The sequence below is a fragment of the Oryzias latipes genome, chromosome 3, assembly GCF_002234675.1.
Source record: "Oryzias latipes chromosome 3, ASM223467v1".
NCBI lineage: Eukaryota > Metazoa > Chordata > Actinopteri > Beloniformes > Adrianichthyidae > Oryzias > Oryzias latipes.
The window spans coordinates 6,514,499-6,535,135 of record NC_019861.2 but is presented as its reverse complement, the minus strand read 5'-3'; the positions used below and the strand labels follow the sequence as shown (position 1 = coordinate 6,535,135).

At 37.1% G+C, this 20,637-nt stretch overlaps 1 protein-coding gene across 1 annotated transcript in view; it reads right to left on the bottom strand.

Moving 5' to 3' along the window:
- Nucleotides 1-20,637, bottom strand: part of prmt3 (protein arginine methyltransferase 3) — an 83,108-nt gene that overhangs the window by 36,624 nt on the left and 25,847 nt on the right. The window contains exons 11-12 of the mRNA XM_004066823.4: nt 14,746-14,824; nt 602-789 (exon numbers count right to left, since the gene is read on the bottom strand). Of these exons, the coding sequence (XP_004066871.1) occupies nt 602-789; nt 14,746-14,824 (267 nt within the window). The remainder of the gene's footprint in view (nt 1-601; nt 790-14,745; nt 14,825-20,637) is intronic.

Sequence of the window (20,637 nt, the reverse complement as noted above, 5' to 3'; positions counted from 1 at the left end):
CTCTTTTTGAAATGTAGTTATAACTTTCACAAAAAACAGAAAAATAAAAGAAGGTCCTCTTTTATTTGGCTTTAATCCCTGCTTTATTAATTAAACAGGTTAATTTCTGTTAAAATCTCAATTTTCCAGAACTACAGCCAGCCTTACTGGAATGTTATTGGATCGTATCAATGGGAGGCAATAGACGAGAATCCTTGTAATTCAGGCAGAGTTGTCCTATTTGTCTCTGAAGGAAAGAAACTATTGATTAGAGGATTCAAATCCCATTAAATCAAGTTCCACCCTCATTCATCACATACTCAGACATGTGGAGGGCATACTACTTAACAAAGAGGTTAACTGAAACAATCAAACGTGTACGAACTTTCTGCGAAATCCAAGTTTGTGAGGAACATGAAGAAAAAAACGTTTCTCTGTAAACCATTCTACCTGCAGACAGTTAAAATAAGAGTTTCCTTCAAATAACCGTACATGTTACACACATCACCCAGCATGTCTTCCCTAACAACCTCTGAGCCTCTTTCCAAGTGTAAAAAGGCTTAATATCCTGCCCCCAGGTGATTTGATGCATCGTTTTTAGCATTTCCGAGTAAAGCTTCACCTGTATGACTGTTGGCTCAGAGATGACAGTGTCCATCTTCACCACTTCCACCAAAGCCTCTGGTAATGCTGCCTTCTTCATGCACGACATGTTGAAGCCGTAGACGTCATCCCAGAATGCAACACGGTCGTGGTGTTTGTGTTTGTCTCCCACTGCAGCCAGGCTGATGTTACAAAGGTCTGGATAGACTGTGTAGAGAGAAACATAAACAGGAGATTTCTGGGTGCTTTTTTGGTTTATCTGACGTGTTTTGTTTCCATTTTATTACAAATATAATGAATAACAACAGTGATATAAAACAGCAAGTCTGTGTGAACACAGGATTGTCACGCAGATAGAGGAGTTACAAAATAAAATCGACACTTTTGGGAACAATTTTCTTTTCTTGTACTTAAAAAAAAAAAAAAGAATTTCATGACCATCACTCATTTGAGTAATGCATGTGAGAGCGGACTGTTTTAATCCCCCCTTAATTTAAAATAACAGAAACTTTTCCACTGCAAACACTTTTTCACTAATATTCCATTGAAAAATAAACAACTGCCAATCATTTAAACCTGAGCTGAAGGCCATGTCACACAGCTACTATGAACATTTTGCACATTGTTCATGTATGAAACTTTGCTCTTTTGTGAAACATGATATAAGTTATTCATAAGTGTTTCTTGCGTTCGGCATTCGTCGATGTGCGCAGATGTCCATCGAAGGGGCTCAGCCGATGGGTCTGTGCGTGAATTTGGTTATGAGCTGTTCAAATCTTTTGGTCCGCTGAGAATTACACAGTTTATACGTATTTTATGTATATTATTATTGTCAATCTTACGCAACTGTGAGATGCGTACGTAAATTTGTGGCTTTCCCAGACCTTTCCACGTATGTCTAATGGACTTTTACTACAGATGTGTGACTTTTATATTGTGTATACTGCCGCATATGTCGTTCAAACAATGTATTTGACACAGGAATCACTGACAAATTGCATATGAACAACGCAACAATTGCACACGGTTCATGCTCTACATTGATTTACGTGTGCTTCCGTGGTTTTAACGTGGTTCATTCGTGATAGAGCTGTAAAAATTTCAGACCACAACTTTTATCACTTTTTCAACGTATAATCATGTATGACCAATTTTCCTTCCTGCAACATGGGCAAAATGTACGTAGTGGCTGTGTGACACAGCCTTTACATAAGAAAACCATTATATTATTTATCTGCTTTATGCTACTTAGATGGGGACTGATGAATGTGGGGAATTGTTTGGTCAAAGATCAAGTTTTCCTCTCCAAGCCATCTTTTTAACTCCACCAGTGGGGAAACCATAGGATTCACAGACTGCTAATTTAAATATCTTTTCTGTGTCACATCTGCCCCAAGACATCTTACAGCTGGGAAAGACTTCTGCAGGATGATTGGTCCACAAGGATCACCGTTGGTTTTATTTTCTAAACTGCACTTCCCTCTTCTGACTGTCTGGTGATGCCTAATCCTGGAAATCAATAGAAAAAGGATATCAAGAAAACGCGTCAGAACATTGGTACTTGAGGCCTGGAGTTGCCCACTGAATGCCAGTGTGCAGTTAGATCTTTGTAATGTGTGAGACGCCAACAGTCGCACATGCTGCTTGGTAAGAAACATTTACCTTAAAAGGTCACCAAAAGGCTCAAATTTGACCACAACATAATTTTTGGGGGACAAAGCGGCAAGATTAAAGCAAACATTTCAAAACAGGTGTAGACAATCATTTATATGAGCTTTTAATGAAATTAACTTAGGGTTGTAACAATTAATCGACTGAATTAATTGATGAATCGATTCCTTCGATCCAATCAGTTCGATCTGTCTGAGGAAAGTTGTTAATCAAAACGACCTACCCCATCATTAGAAAATAAATCAATTGATATTGGAAAAAACCTTTGGTACTGTAGGTTAATTTTACTATAAAGTAAAATGGCCAAGTGCATGACAGCGGACAACACACATGTGATGTTAGCAAAAATTGATCAATCCCTCATTCCCATCCAATGTGTAGAAACACTTGGAATTAAGCAAAGACGTGACCATACAGTGTGGTAGAATGTTCTAATAAGGTTCCCTTTGGATTATTTGATGTGGAAAAACAACAGTGGGCTGAACTTTAGGAAATTAAAATATGAATGGATTTGACATTCTTTCTTGTTTACTTGTTTGTACACAAACAAGTGAAGAAACATAAGGAATCTGGAAAAATTCACCAGCACTGTTCAGTACCCAGGTATTTATCTCTGAGTCACACTGGTTGAAGTTTTGGCAAAAGATGTCCTGAATCCATTTTAGGTCAGTAAATCAGATCCAATTGAATCATTCAAAATGAACAAAGATCAACTGTGAATCCAATCGGCAACCACAAATTCTGATACAAATCAAATCATTGTTACAATGAATAGTTACACCCTTAAAGTAAATGAATGTTTGACCTGTTTGTACCAAATTGTGATCAGTCCACCAGCTGTGGCCTTCCAGTTAAAAACGTCAGCTGGTTATGTCACTAAAGATGACCATGTCATTCCATTTGCTATAATTCTTTTAAGTTTGATTCTTTTAAGCTTTACTTCAGTTTAATTATTAAAGTGTTGCTTACAAGCATAAATACAAAGAATAAAGCATAAACAGAAATATGGACAAAAATATAAGATACATTGCCACGCCACTTTCTGTGGTGTTCTCTCCCTTCTGAAAGCTGTCATCACCTTGACCAGTACCTCCAATTGTGGTAGTAACTCATTCCCTAGCTAAAGACTGCAAATAAAGCAAAAAGCAAGTATGGAACATGATTTTTGTTTGTGAAACAGGTTTGGAGCAAAACTAAGGCTGTGCAAATCACCGAGTGAAATCATGTAACCAAAGACCATTAATCATAACTAGAGGAAAGGGTGGGGGATGCTGGTCCTAAAAGCGTCTAGTCAAAGTGATGAACCTTATTTAATATCAAATAATGAAATAGGCAGCAACTTTAATCAGAGGATGGCTGAGCATCTTGTGGGCGTGGACTTTTATATCAATTTCATAATGCCGCTGTAATGACGGTATCCATCACATTTGCACAAAATGTATTATGATGACCATCTTGTCCTACTTCTAAACTTCCTACTCAAAAGTCTGCACACTGACATGGCCTGTTTTGGCTTCGGTAATGCAATCAACCTGTTAAACTCCTGTTGTTTAATGCCGTGTCTATGAGTAATTCACAGTAAAAATGTGCTTTTTGTGCACAGAAATAGGTTGTGTTAAACGAATGTTTAGAGATGGTAAAAATATCACACGGTTTGTGTTCTTTAGAGAAAAGGGGCTTTTAGAGTTAATCTGAAAAGACAATTCACTGCTTATGCAAGCAGCTCTCTCAGTTCTACCTGTAGGCGGGAAAAGCCTATTTATGTGCCGTTTGCATCCATATCCACCAATCTAAAGTGACAATCAACCCCTCAAAAACTGAAGCACTTCTGAGATATTTACCCAAATATAGCCAACTCTGTAATTCTTTCACAACAGACAAGGGAGTAGTTGTTAGAATAATTTCCACAATCTTGTTTATTGATAAACAAGATTTCACATAAATAAACTGCTTGGGCTATAGTCGATAACAGACAGGTTCCAGCAAACCTAATATTGTTATTAATTTTTGAGTACCGTACAAAAAAAATTTGGTGACTTGAATATTCTGTTACCTGATAATCAAAAGACAGTTACAAAAAAATAGGCTGACAACTGACAAAAAAACAACCTTATGGCATCTTATGGCAATGCTTTAACAAAGTGGTGAAGCCAAGATTAAGAAAATGTCTTTTAGGTACTTTGAGCACTTTTTTTTTTTTTTTGGAGTATCAAAACTACCTGAATCAACTTTACCTGAAAGCCAAGGTAGTAGCCATATGCCGTTTTTACCCATCACTCTTCACTAACACATTCTCTTTTAGAGTTTGTTGCTATAATCTCTCAGTGTTGAAAATTATCCAAAGGCCAGTAAGTAAATAGGAACAAAACATAAAGGACATATATTTCTGCATTTCTTTCATTAGCTCTGATTTCAGCTTTGCGGGCACTACTTCAGTTAACTAAAACCTTAAAGACCCACTCCAATGAAAATCGTGTTTTTGGTGTTTTTAACATGTTCTTGTAGAATTTGTCTAATGATTTAGGACATAGAGAAAGAATTTAAGTTTAAAACTGCCTTTCTGTGTATTTCTATATACAAATCGTGATAGATCCAGAGCAGATAAAAACCAGCCGCTTGAAAAAGCTAATATTAAAGACGCAGTAACTGAAATGGGCGGGCCCAACTCTCCCTGCTCTGCTACAATTCTGATGCATCCACAAATAGATCCTTGATCCTTAGATGTCTTTGTTTTCCTCGCCTGAGCTGGAATCTGGATCTAAACTGTACAGCTGGATAGCTACAATATTGTTCGCTATTTTTGTTGCTCTATAAATGTTAGCGCCAATCAAATTCTTTTCTTTTGTAAAATTGTCCCCACTGGTATTTAAATATGATTATGCAGTTGTTGTTTTTTTCAAAATCATAAAGTCTGTGTTGATTTTTAAGATATATTTTATGCCCAGCGGCAATAGCTCTTTAGAGATACAATTCTGGTAAGTGGGTGGGACTATTTGCTCAGAGTAACACCGCCTCCTCCCTCTCCCCATCGCTCCCCTCACACCCAATCAGTAACTGCGCCATTGGTCTAAACTTTCTCAAGCATCCAGTTTTCAGATCCAACACAATTTGAATCGGGAAATACTCAGAAACACAGTTTTATTTTAAATTCTGTTATCTAGATCCTGTATTATGAGAAAAATGCTACAAGAACATGTTCAAAACACAAAAAAAGAGGATTTTTATTGGAGTGGGTCTTTAAACAAAGTACACTGTATTTAGTTTCTGAGGTATGACAGTACATTGTACTCAAAACTAAAACATCATTTTGTGGTGTCTATTTAAATAAAAGTTATGAGACAGTAGGTACCGAATAACACAAAATAAAAAAGAATAAAATAAAAATAAAAAACAGGACCTACATTTATAGTTATGTATTAACAGCTTCTGGAGGAAGGAAATATTTCTTTGGAAAACTGCTGGATTCTCCCCACATCAGTCCAGACGCTTGTCAAGTCACTTGGTTATGCGTGGAAAATGCATCTGCTACTTTTTCAAAGCGGCTGCTCTGACCGGTAAATTGAAACCCCCAAGCTAGCAGAGTTGACCAAAAAAAGAAAAAATGCATTTGGAAAGGGTCTTTTTACAGAAAAGATCCAGAGAGGAAACAGAATAACCTACATCTTCAAAGAAAGAAGAAATCTGCATTTAACAGAGTAGCTCTTTGTGTCTTTACTATTTATGGATTTTGTGCAACAGTTGTTCCCACAGACCATAATATTAATGCACAATATTCAGCAACTGCCTGTCTAATGTTACGAGGATGCTGCTAATAAAGCTGTTCAACGATGGAATAACGTTTATGATTATATTTAGAAAATATCAGTTTTAGTAGTATTTTTAGTCCTTTTTTTGGATTTATCTGTCAGAGGAGGTTGAATTGCTATATTGCTAGATATTTTTTATGGGTTACGGGGAAATCTTTGACAGTTATGGGTTACAGGAAAATCCAGATAGCAATTTAATGGTTCCTCAATGAACAAATAAAGCTTAGAGCATCTACAGGAATTTTGCAGATGGTAATGATAAAATTCAGCCTCAAAGGTTTAAGGAAACTGGAAGCTAAAAAAATTTAGAACTATACTAAGGGACCCCTCCCCTGTTCCAAATAGGAAATAGCCTACTGGCTCAAATAAGCTTTTATTGAGAAATAAACAACTATTCATTGTATTTTTCAGATAACTGTTTTCAATATGTTCTGGTTAATCATATTTTTTCTGATGAGTAGTTGTCAAAGTGACTACTGAAATACCCACATTTTCTCTGTTGTCCTCCTTCGTGGTTAGCATAGTAATGTTAACTGACTCGTACCAATCAAGTCTGGCTCCAACATGGCGCCATCTGTATCGCGAAAAAATGGTGACGGAAATGACTTCATTTGGTTGGAGCTAAAAATAAATCATTTTCTGAGTGACTTCAAACTCGATAGGTCCAGTTCTCATATGCTATCAATGGGTCCTTCCCGTACAGACCGGAAAATACTGTCCAACATTAAACCGGTCCTTGCTACAGCTTTCCTCGTAGTCAAACTCATTTTCACCGAGGGCTACTTCAGCATAGTGGCTGTCCTCAAAGGGCCAGATATAACTTATACATGTAACTAAATGTAATGAAAAATAAACGTTCCTACTCCTTAACGTTAAATAACTCCTTATATATTCATTATGATTATTTAAAGTGACAATTACAGTTGCATAGAAAACATACGTTTGCTTGTTACTCTAGCATAAATTCTTCAACATTTGATTCTGTCAGGTTAGGTCATATGGACAGTGTATAAGTCCTAATGTATTTCCCAACCCAATATTTCAAAGTCAGATTCCCCCTAGATATAAATAAAAACATACCAATTTTTATTTTTTATTTTAAGAAATCAAAAACTTTTATGCTCTCGCAGGCCACATAAAATGACATGGCGGGCCACCTTTGGCCCCCGGGCCTCGAGTTTGACACATGTGCGTTAAGTCAAACAGATGTGGAACAGATTTCCTCATAGATCGTAGGAGATGGTCATAGAATATATTTATTTACCATGACACATTTTTGACACACCTCTTTAATATGGTAATATTAATGCAAGACTAAAGCTTTATGCTAGAATATTAATTCACAACGGCATGCAATCCAAATAGCTTTTTCTGTTTTATTAATAAAGTGAAAGCCTTAAACAAAACAGACACAGATGATAGAGGAGTATTATTTGTCCCTGAAAAACTGTGTTTACAGATAAACTGCTGAAAGCTCTGAAGGCTGATCACTGCGTTGCTCATTTTTCATATCTCTTCCCACCATATGAATTATCCATATTTTCAAATGAACATTAAACATGAGCCTTAATGCCTTGACAAATAATCTGATCTGGTTAATATGCTTGGTGATTAGGCTAGACTTGATATGCTTGAAGCCATTGATATTCCCACTGTGAAGTAACATTAGCAAAGATGTGGCCGTAAGGTTTAAAAGCAGAGGTCTGAATACATTCAAGAGGGTATGTAAGTGGATATACATATAATGAAAATCCCCTCTCATGTATTGTGCTGGTTCTCCTGTTACTGTAAAAACAGTCCAAGCCCACTGAGGTTTGGATCCCACTAGGCCCCTAAAAGTGTGCCATTCTTTGTGAAAGCTAACTTTCAGCAGCAGGTCCTTTAAAATGTAAGGTGGGGCCAAAATGGAGACCACCCAAAAAATACCGGGTTAAAAATACAACCCAAGCACAATCCCTAAAATTTTCCATAATTTTCATGACAGTGCATCAATCACATTTTGCTTTCCAGTTAAGCAGAAAGTTTCATTTCATAGTGTTTCTTAAGGTGTAGAATTAAAATGGTTTTTGAACAGCTGTGTCTATAAAGTCTGAACACATTGGGAAGGGCCTATTTCATGCCTTTTCTAAGCCTTTCAGAGTAAACTCAACCCAGTATATGCTAAAGAATGAAATATTAGTTATTTTCACAGCTACTCGATCTCTGAGGCTCCACCTTTAGCTCCTTGTGGATGCCGCCCATTTCATGACGTCAACCTAGAGCCGGCCTCGGCAGCGTGTCTACATTTCGCCCACGAAAACAAACAACATCTGAACTTTTGCAAAGCTGGATACATAGGATTTTCCCATACACCCTTAGTCAAAGTGGAGAAAACTTTCAACAGAGGTTGGAGTTTGAGACATGTCCTGTCTCCAACATCAAAGTAACAAGTGCCCCCACTTCTGATACACATCAAGGCCCCCCAACAATTAATAGCCACTTATTGAAATTTGGACTGGATACTTGACATTTGGAACTGTACACATAATACTTAGTTGCCTAACTTTCTTAGCCATGGTTATGAAGCAGACTGCACATAGTCTCATAATCGTCACATACATCTATTTAAATTACAAGTGTAACAGAATAGTTACCATAATTTGTTTGCTGGTGAAAAATGGGCAAAACCTGTTGTGGTCTTGCAGGTAGCCTGCCCTAGCAAGGTCATGGATCACTCAGTGAACCCATGGAGCGAAAATGTTCACCCCTAAAGATGCAGTCCGTGACCCTCCATGGGACTGGAAAACCAAAAAACCTGCAGCATGTGTACGAGTCAACACCGGTACACGTGACTAATGTTTAAACAAAATAGGAAATTGTGCCTAATATGAGGATGGATATAAAAGACAATACTGTTGTTGAAGAAAAAAGCCACAACCAAGTGTCCTCCTACAACACCCTTGAGGGAGAATTATTATCACCTCTCTATGCACTTTTAGGGAGCATTACTGCAGTGCTTGGGAACCGTGACTGGTCACTGAAATATCGTGCAGTTTTAAATCTATCAGAAAAACTATCAACTTCTTAAGCACTTTAAAAACACATACATGTAAAAAATATTAATTTGGAAAAACTATTCAACTGAATAAACCATTCATGCAGGGCATACCAAAGTTAAGCTGAGAAGTGTTTTTGGTACAGGACAATAAATTGAGGGTGTATTCAGACTAGACACATTTGGTTCTTAAAGTGAAGCAGAGTTCATTTCCCCCAATAATCCGGAACTAATTTACAACTAAGCGGACCCTGGTATGGGACCAGGAACCGCTCTTGGATCCATCTTTTGAGGTGGTCTCGGTTCGTTTCCAATCAGACTGAGCTGCGGTTCACTGAGTTTCCTCTGTTCAAGTAGGCTCTGTACTGTAAGTGGAACAACTGGACCAAATGGCCACGTAGCCGGGAAGCAAACGGCTACAGCTACAGTGAAATATAAACTTTATTCTGACAAAGGTTGTCAAAAGCAGGACATTTATTGTTCTTTCTCTTGTTGCTTTGCCCCGCCCTCATAATTCCTGCCCAATGACTGAAGAGATCTTTAGATCTGTGGTTTTGTTTACAAGCTTTGATTCGAAACAGAAACTGAAAAATACTCTGAATACAGACAAAACGCATGGATCAGTACTCGGTCCAGACCACACTAAGCTGGCCAAATGGACTTTTGTAGTCTGAATACACCCTTAATTAAACATATACTTACCTGTATGGAAACAATAGATTTAACTATCAAATCAGAGGTTTATTTTAGTCTGGTAAGTGATCCCAGTGATTAAATATGGGCACCAGGTGAAATAAGAAGTTCTGGTCAGGCATAATCAGTCTACACTGACTGAATGTCCATAAAACTCTGGAAAAAAACAAATGAAGCAAGGCTGAGATTTTTCTTTTTTTTAAAGGTACTGCAGAGAAGGAAAAGAGGAGGTGCATGCAGCCGTTCTAAGATTCATAGCTTTGACATCTGCGTCCTTCCCAATTCGACGCTCACGGCCCGTTTGTCATGCTGCCCCACACTCGCAACAACCCTCCACCCATGCTCCTTTACCCCCATCCCCCCATAGAACAAAACACAGCCTTTTCCCTAGTCACTGTGCTGTGCCAAGCACAAGGGGACATATTTTAAGGATGAAAGGGAAGTTAATGTAGTGAGGAGAATGAGGGAGCTACTGTAACTTTGTAGATTAAAAACACATATCCCAAAACTGTTCAAAGAACTATGGATTTAGACCTGCCATATGCAAATGAACTATAAACCTCAAAATAAACTTTGACATAAACATTGTTTTTGAATGAGATTTTTCTGGGTTAAAGATCAATACCTTATTTGGAATTACAACTTGGAGTTAAGACCCAATGTCTTTATTTATGCTGTGGCTAGGCTGTAAGTTTAATATCAATAGGTAATAACTGTAAAGCAGACAGCTACTGTAATTCCCTCAAAGCAATAGTGAACGAATGTTAAGACTGTCACTTAACTTCTTAATAGCGTATGAAAGAGCTGATGTCTGGCCTAAAAGTGTTTAAGGGTGTTGGCTAGCTTTCTATTTGTATATCAAACAGAAATTAAAGTAAATTAGACGAATCTGGAACGAAAATACAACATGATCCAAATCCAATTCCTGATCATTCGGTACTTTTAATTTTAGAAATTACAGTGGGGGTGGGGTTACACAAGTTCACTTCTTCCCACTCCATTTCAAGCAATAAATCAAACTCTACTGGATTTTAGTTACTAATCATATTTAATGAATCTGATGTGACCTAATTTGCATCATTGAAAAAATCTCTAGTTATGGTTATGAATTACATGTACTTACAGTTAGTTATTTTCTTCTAACTTTTACATTAATTTTTCGGTTTTTTTTAATCAGTGCATTTCATATTTCTGTATTAATTTTGATACATTTGTATGTTTTTTGTTGTATTGTCCACAATTAATGCTAACTTAACTCCAAGTCGTAATTCCAAATAAGGTATTAATCTTTAAAAAATTTCATTCAAAAACAGTGTTTATGTCAAAGTTTATTTTGAGGTTTTTAGTTCATTTGCATCAATGATGCACCACCAATTTACAGTGGTGGACAAAATTGTTGGTGCCCCTTAGTTAAAGAAAGTCCACAATGCTTACTGAAATTACTTGAAACGTTCAAAAGTAACAATAAATTAAAATGTATTGAAAATCAAATAATCAAAATCAGCCATTACTTCTGAGTCGTTGATTAACAGAATTATGTTAAAAAAAAACTAATGAAATAGGGCTGGAAAAAAATGAAAATCCCCAATATTAATATTTTGTTGCACAACCTTTGGAGGCAATCACTGCAATTAAACGGTTTCTGTATTTGTCAATGAGCCTTCTGCACCTGTCGACAGGTATTTTGGCCCTCTCCTCATGAGCAAACTGCTCCAGTTGTCTCAGGTTTGACAGGTGTCTTCTCCAAATGGTGTGTTTCAGCTCCTTCCACAGATGTTCGATGGGATTCAGATCTGGGCTCATAGAAGGCCACTTCAGAATAGTCCAACGCTTTTCTTTTAGCCATTCTTGGGTGTTTTTGGCTGTGTGTTTTGGATCGTCGTCCTGTTGGAATACCCATGACCTGCGACTGAGATCAAGCTTTCTGACACTAGGCAGAACATTTCTATCCAGAATGCTTTGATAATCTTGAGATTTCATTTTATCTTTCACAACTTCAAGACACCCTGTGACAGATGCAGCACAGTAGGGACAGCGTTTTTTTCGTTGTATGCTTCATTTTTGAGTCTACGAACATAGAGCTGATGTGCCTTACCAAAAAGCTCCAGTTTTGTTTCATCTGTCCAAAGGACATTTTTCCAGAAGCTTTGTGGCTTGTCAACATGCATTTTTGCAAATCCCAGTCTAGTTTTTTATGATTTCCTTTCAACAGTGGTGTCCTCCTTAGTCTTCTCCCATGAAGTCCTCTCTGGCTCAAACAACGACAAATGGTGCGATCTGACACTGATGTACCTTGATCTAAGAGTTCCCCTTTAATGTGTTTGGAAGTTGTTCTGGGCTCTTTGATACAGTTGGAACTATCCGTCAACTCAATTTGTCATCAGTTTTCCTCTTCCGGCCACGTCCAGGGAGGTTGGCTACTGTCCCCTTGGGTCTTAAACCTCTGAATAATATGCGCCACTGTCGTCACAGGAACTTCAAGGTGCTTAGAGATGGTTTTATAGCCTTTACCTTTACAATGTTTGTCTGTAATTCTGTTTCTAATGTCCTGGGACAATTCTCTCATTCGCTTTCTGTTGTCCATGTTCAGTGTGGTCCACACATTTTCACCAAACAGCAACCCGACTATTTGCCTCCCTTTAAATAGACAGACTGACTGATTATGGGTTTGAAAACAGGTGTGATGTCAATTAAAGGACATACCTGAGTTCATCATGAACCCCTGAGCAATTAGTTCTCACTCTTTTGTGGAGGTATCATCATTTTTGTCCAAGCCTGTTTCATTAGTTTGTTTCCCTAAATCATTCTGTTAATCAACAACTATAAATTAATGGCTGATTTTGATTATTTAATTTTTAATAAATGTTAATTTATTGTTACTTTTGAACGTTTCGAGTCATTTCATCGAGCATGGTGGACTTTCTTTAACTGAGGGGTACCAACAATTTTTAACCACCACTGTATTTGTGTTACTGAGTCTAATAATATGTCAAATTTATGTATTGCTTATAAATTTGCAACAATGCCCAAATGAACTATAAGAATTAAAAAAGCAGATTGGGAACAATAAACAAAATGCTGCCATTTTTCTTGATCTGAAATAATGAAATTGCATTATAGGACCTATATCATGCTAAATCAATTTTTTTTTTTTGTTTTTGAGTCTTTTATAATGTTTGGTATTTTGATCCGTTCACACATTTCTGAGTAGTCCTCTAAAAACTTGCTCTCTGAGCATCAGACCCTGCCCAGCCCACAAAAATGAGCAGATTCCCACATTTTTATGTCACAAAGTGAGGAACAGCCCCTTCCAAGAAGAGTCTGCACTGCCAGCACTGCCCCGAGGCTGACAAAATTTTCTTCATGGAGGTTGCGGTGATCGTCTGGATGCTTTCCTTTTCTGTGCACAATATGCAGATTCAGCTTTGCATTCATGAATGAAAAAAAAAATCTTTCTTTAGTGTGCTAAAAGTAATATATTATCATCTATATGGATATAGTTTATTTCATTTATTATATTAGTTCATTTATTTATTATATCTTTTTAAAATGACAATTACAGTTGCATAGAAGACATATGTTTGGTTGTGACTTTAGCATAAATCCTTTTAAATTGGATTCTGGCAGGTTAGGTAATATGGACAGTGTTTAAGTCCTAATGTATAGTTGCAATCCAACATTTCAAGTCCAATTCCCCCTAGATATGAATAAATACACACCAATTTTTATTTTTATTTAAAAACTTTTACTTTAAAAACTTTTATGTTCTCGCGGGCCTTGCGTTTGACACATGTGGTACAGACACTTTAAACGTACCCAACAAAATTAACACTGGATATTACTCTAAGTTGTGCAAACACAATATTTTAGATCATGAATAGTACAAATCGGAGCAATTGAGATCCGTAGACACTAAATTTTCTACAAGAGTCAGAGATAAATCAGTCAGACTTTATTAACTGCGTTCACATTAACTCTAGAACTTGTCTGTAACAAACTCCACGTTAAACCAATTAGAGTAATCACAATACCTGTAACTCCCAACCTTGTTAGCAACACGGAAAATAACACAGCCCGGTGCTCTAGCCATGTTAAAATTAATCCATATTAATTAACCAGAATTAATCCATAAATAAGACAGTTTTGAAAAGTTTAAGTGCACCTTAAAGTGCGGAAAATACTGTAAATGCTGATTTAATTTTATAAAAGGTAAAAACTTGTTAAGTTTGATTACACTTCAAGTTGTTGTTGTTTTAATTACACTCTGCTGCTCCAATAAGCAATAGATAAACAAAGACACTCAAACCATCCTCATCAAAAATATCACTTTTGGTCATGGGTTAACGTCTGACCTGTATTTGTTTGGCCCACTGGGGTCACAGTGAGGTCTGTCAAACCTCTTTCATGTACACATCTATCTCTATTCAAGCTGTCGTTCGAGTTGGTCCCTGTGTGTGATGACTGTGACCTCTAACTCCTGCTTCAATGAGCCGGTGAAAGCAGTGTGATGAAAGCCATCTTCAGCTTGATCACATCTGGTCATTAAATCGGAGGCAGAAACAGAATGACACAAAGGCTTCCATGTCCACCAGGTATTCAAAGATTAAATATTAGTCTTTTCCAAATAAACAAGTTTGTGATCAAGTTTTGTAACAACTGAGCCTTTAATATATTCATTGTGTACAAATTTTGTTTCCAATCCTTTGGCTCTGCCAAGACGATAAGTCAAGACACCAAAGAAACAGCTTAGGCCTTCCCTTTAGCACAGTGGAGATCTTCATGAACACTTTAGTATGAAAGACTTTGGTTACAAAATTCTGTTCCTCAAAATGAGTTTAGTGGTGACGTTTGAAGAAGTTTTGTGTTACCATGTGGATTGAAGAACACGTCATTTTATTCAGCACGAGGACAAAGACGCTCACACAATTATGAGTTTTTCTTGCAAAATTTGCAACCTACCTGAACCACCATCAGACAAGTAGAGGTCCCTGGCATACACAACAGAGTCCAGCATGGATTCAAACAGGAGGAAGTAACCCTGGGGAGGGAACCATGCACAACAATTGTTAGAGTTAGAATAGCATACCTTTAAAAGTTCTAGCACAGGCTAACTGCTTTATGATGAACTCCAGAATCACTGTTGTGGAAATCTGAATGAACTTCAACTGTTCCCCTGTGGTTTGGCACCCAGCATCCAAAGGTTTGACCCTGGGTTGGGTTCCGTTCTGCTCCAGTAAGCAGCACATTAACCATGGTATTATTCCATGAATGCCCAAATTGAGTTTTGTCCACATCATTGTGTTAGCATCGCGTTGACTGGCAGATAGTGTTGATAAATGTTTATTAATCTTTGAAACCCCTGAAGGAACAGAGCCAGAGATCACATGAGCCTGAACGGCACCCCTCAGAGACTTTCCCTGTCAACACAAATTGGAGTTGGTTCGAGCATATGGCATATGATCTCCATCTGGGAAAAGGAGGTGGAGCAAAATGAGCATAGACATGACTGAAAGTAGGGAGGACGCAGTACCTGACCATCAGGACCAGACGCACAAGTCACACTACTTTGTTTTTAAGTCAGAACATATTCAGATGTTCTAAATTTGTAAAAGTTGCATGCTTAATGTGGTTTCCTGTTTGAGGAATCCAAGCAGTTAAATAATAGGAATTCAGAGCTTTGTAAACTCTTCTTATCAATTACTGCAAAGTTTGAGACACTGAAAGCAGCTTCACACACTTTCAGTGGAAAGCATTATCTATGAAAGAGATGTTTACAGCTCTACAATAGGACAGTTGATTGAATTTGTAGTAGGCACTCAACAGAATGATAGGAAAGATAAAATGTGGGTCTGTGTAAGAATCCAATATCTCTCCTTCCTCTTATGTGAAGTGAAGGAAGGACAAGGAGAGGTGAGGGACAGGGCAGCAGATAAAAACTGAACGAGGGGAGGCCGCAGAAACGTGTGATTAAAGACAGAGAGGAATGGAAGAAGAGATGGTAAGGGAACGCAGTAGGCAGTCATTTGGCGAGATAAGAGCCTTATTATTCAAATGTAGACAACTGGAGGGAGAAAGGAAGAGTAAGGCAAACAAGGAAAACAGCTCAGTCTTATCTAATTCAAAATCATCAGCGCGCCTTAGCTGATGAAGATGACTGCAATGAAGCTCATTTAACCATCTTATCCTCTGCAAGGCAACAAAAGGCTAACAAAAGTCCAGCTGCTGTGGTCCAGCCCGTGTCCTTAGCACCTGAACAGATCGTTTTTTAAAACCTTCACACAGAGAGCGGCAGTCTCGTAATTTAGAGCCCAATTTCACGGGACACTGATTCACTTGAAGGAAAGAGGATATGAGACACGGACGCCTGAAAGCAGAGTCACCCCTTGTTTTTATCATCAACAATGCTCCAGGATTCCTGTCAGCCCGCCTCCTGCCTTTCACAGTCCTCATGTCCTGCCATTGTCATGTCAGGCCCCGTTTACATTTATACAACTTTATCAATAACAAGTGAAAATGTGGGTTGAAATCTCTGTTTTTTCCAGACAGCTTTAAAAAAAAAACAGAGAAGACACATCATATAACTTCTTCTTTTCACTTTTCAAGCTGACAAAATGTGCTTGAACATCTGACAATCTTTGTCAAAAAACATCATAGTGTCCTCTACCCGGCTTGTTTTGAACAGTAATGATCCACTCCGATGAAAAATTGTTTTTTTGGTATTTTTAATATGCTTCTGTGGCATTTTTCTCATGATGGAGGACATATATTAAGAACATTAAGCTCAAAATTGCATTTCTGAGCATTTCTTCATTGTGAATCAGAAGCAGACAAAAAGAAGCCGTTTGAAAAAGAGCTTATTTGTGACAGAAAAAAACGCTACCTGCTATCCAACACAATGGAGACAGGGAGGAGGGGTTTATCCTAGAAAACGACAATTTTTTTATTTTATTTTTTCTAAAAAGGGCATAATCATAATTAAAAGACCACTGGGAACCCTTTGGAAACAGATCAAAAGGTGATCGGAGTGGGACTTAAAGAGCTACCACTTAGAAGCATATATTCACTATGCATCTGAAATTAAAGCAAATCAATGGTCTGTCAAAGGCACTAAATAACACCACAGACCAGTCAGACAGCTGGGCTGGCGGGATGTTGGGCAGTAACATCACTGTGTGTTTCCATGAAAGAGACTAATGAAAACCTAATGAGAAAAGGCTGCGGCAGCTTATTCACATTACCAACATTAGCATATAAAAGACATTCCCCTGAGAGGTTCCAAAACCCACACACACAGCTACATTACTTTGTGCAGATGTAAGCAGATAAACAACACCCAAAATAAAATTGACCAGTCTTTTTTGACGGTGGTAAATTCCACTGCAAGTCATCATTTCCAGAAGTGCGTTTGACTGCGTGCTTCTTAAGATAAACTGCAGTGTCACTGAATGTAACAGGACATCTGACAGTGTCAGACCTGATCTTATACTTTTAAATCTGCAACCTGTGTGTTTCTGCTTGTCTTCTTTTTCACAGTAAAAAATTCCCCATTGGTGCAAAGTCTAAGCTGAGCTTCACAACAATTTCTTTACTTTTTTTTAACGAAGCTTAAACTGAAATTACCAAAAACAAATTCAAGTCACACTTGGGTAGAACTGAAGAATTAAGCTAATATAGAAAAGACAGAACTACTTCCTATTTAAAAAAAAACACAGCACACTTTATCCAAATTGTAAATTTGAACAGCTAAAATTATTCAGGTGGTAATAAAAAAAATCTATTTGAAGAGTTGTGTTTAATTTGGTTATGTAGTAGCATAAGTGAGAAAATCAAACATTTTTCCAAGTTTTTCTGGGTAGCTGCTATGAAGTAAAACAGACAATCAGACGGCATGTTATCATCAGAGGTATTTTTATGAAAATGTAGAGACAATCAAACAAGCTGTATACATTAGGTAAATAGTCTAGTTAAGAGTTTTTTTCTGGAAGTCATTGATATTTGATAAATAAAATCAAAGTACCAACCCAGGGGAATGATTTTTAAATGCTGTAACCAAGACAACCACATTGGATCATTTTAGATCTGAACCAAGCATATCAACACACAACAAGATAAAATGAGTCAAAAAGGCTTATTCCTGTGAGTTTATTAGTCTATGCCCCTTAAAGACTAACTCCCATGAAAATAGTGCTTTTAACATGCTTTTTTTTATATCAGAGGACATATATGAAGAAAATTAAGCTCAAAATTGCATTTCTGAGCATTTCTCAATTTGAATCGTGAATCAGGGGCAAATGCAGTTTTAATAGGATTAAAGTTATTACACCAAAAACAAACTGGGCGGACCAAAGCTCCCCGCACCGCCCCATTCTGATCATTCACTTTCGAACAAATAAATCCATGTACGTCTTTGTTTTCCTCGTCTAAACTGGAAACTGGATCTAACCTGTACGGCTGGAGAGCTCAAATATTGCTCACCATTTTTGTTGCATTGCTAATGTTAGCTTGGGGGTGTAAGGGGATATTAGTTAGTGGGAGAGCATGTAAACAGGGATCTCTCAGCAATGGGGAGAGGTAGGGGACAGGGTTGCTCCATGCCAAACGTCCAGCCCACAATTTAGAGGTGAATTCCTAATGAACAGCTGCTGCCCTGCAGAAACTACAGTACAGACCAAAAGTTTGGACACACCTTCTCATTCAAGGAGTTTTCTTTATTTTCATGACTATAAAAATTGTAGATTCACACTGAAGACATCAAAACTTGGAATTAACACATGTGGAATCACATACATAACAAAAAAGTGTGAAACAACTGAAAATATGTCATATTGTAGGTTCTTCAAAGTAGCCACCTTTTTATTTGTTATGTATATAATTCCACATGAGTTAATTCACAGTTTTCGATGCCTTCAGTGTGAATCTACAATTTTCATAGTCATGAAAATAAAGAAAACTCTTTGAATGAGAAGGTGTGTCCAAACTTTTGGTCTGTACTGTATGTCCTAAACAATGACAAAGGTTTTTGATTTTGTCTAAAAAGGGCATAATAATAATTAAAAGACCACTGGGAACACTCCTGAAAATAAATCAATAGATTATCAGAGTGGTACTTCAGGTTATGGGTTACATAATATATATAATATCTAAAATACCCAAATTTGTTATTTCTACTTTCTACTTTCTACAATAACACTGTACAATAATTCACAGGGTAGCAGATAAGCTTTGCACTTTTTTTTTTGCACATTTGTGCTGGTACTGTCTGTAAATAGCTCTTTAAATTATACAACCTGATTTGTTTACATTCATGTTACATTCTTTTGTTTTTTATATTCTATTTTCTTTTATGTCTACTAGTATTCTTTTACTGCTACGGTAACAAACAAATTTCCCACGTGTGGGATCAATAAAGTATTTCTGATTCTGATGAAATATGGTTTGGTTTAAAAAAACAAAAGACTAAATAACTTAACTTATCAACAAAGATAATGTTATGAGTCACCATGGAAAGAAAATGATTTCAATGTACATCAGTTGAATGTACATATTGAATGCACAAATTAATGATGTCAAACCTTTTAAAACACAGAAAAATCTCATTGGTATAATCCAAATTTAATATTATACATGTCCTGTCCAACAGCTGAGTACACAGATAGGAGCTGAAGGCCTCTTGTGTTGGACAGATTTTACTGTTACAACAGGGGGTTCTGAATCTTTTAACACACTAGGTGTGTATTTTTAATTTAGACTAAACTTTATTTAAATTGAATACATTTGTATCCTTTTCCATTTTTTGTTGGACCAGACGGAAAAGAAGAAGAGGAAAGGAGGGAGGGATGTTAGAAGGGGGTAAGGGCACAGAAGAAACGGGTAAAAGGGGAGTTAAGGAAATCTCGAGGATGATTACAGAGGTGGTGGTGGTGGTGGGGTACAATCATAAAGCAACAAGATGCTGGAGGACTATCATCATTACTGTCTGGTGTAGATGTTAGACAAAAGGGGCGGGGCCTGTCCACACACATACTCAAGTGTTACAAACATACCTCTTGGCTCCAAAAATCTTCACATACAATCATGTACAAAAAAGCATAATTTTAAAGGTCGAGAAACATCATAGCAACATATGAATAGACTGAATTATTGACTTCACTGAAAATAGAAAAAAAGGACAGAGGCCCTAAGTCTGACAGCTGTTGGAACAATAATGTTGATACAAAAGGCTTCAACCAAAGTGATTTCTAAATTATTTGGTTAAAATAAGCATACTTAAATGTAGGTAAAACTACAAGGCAACATCGCTAAAGAGCAATCACGTAGCCTAATGTGTGAGATGTGTGTGCAAGTGTGAACGAGTACGAAGGAAGCACGCTCTAAGCTTCATGTCAAATACTCTCTTCCATGCTAGTGTGTGTGATCAGCGTATTCCGTGTGCACCAATGCATTAGACACATCCCTTTAATAGATACAATAGATTAGTGTGGCAATTCTTAGAGAGTGGATGACGTGCAAGTTCAAGTATCAGCATAATTTACATTTCAAGAGATACAAATGAGCGATGAAGGAGAAAGATAGGCTGGCAAAGTAATTTGCTATTAAGCTGCAAAGATATTATGAACTTGATGAGGAGCTTCCCTCAAAGAAACCTAAGGGTTTTAAGAAGGTATTCAGAGGTTTTCTATGAAAAACAATATTTCAATCAAACATGCAAAATAATTATTTTACTTATAGTGAATTGTATTATGTCAAAATGTTATTTCAATGTTAAAACATTGTAACATGTTTTAATTACAGCAATTGCAAGTGTATAACAGTATTAGATTTCAGAGGAATGCTAGATAATTTAAAAAACAT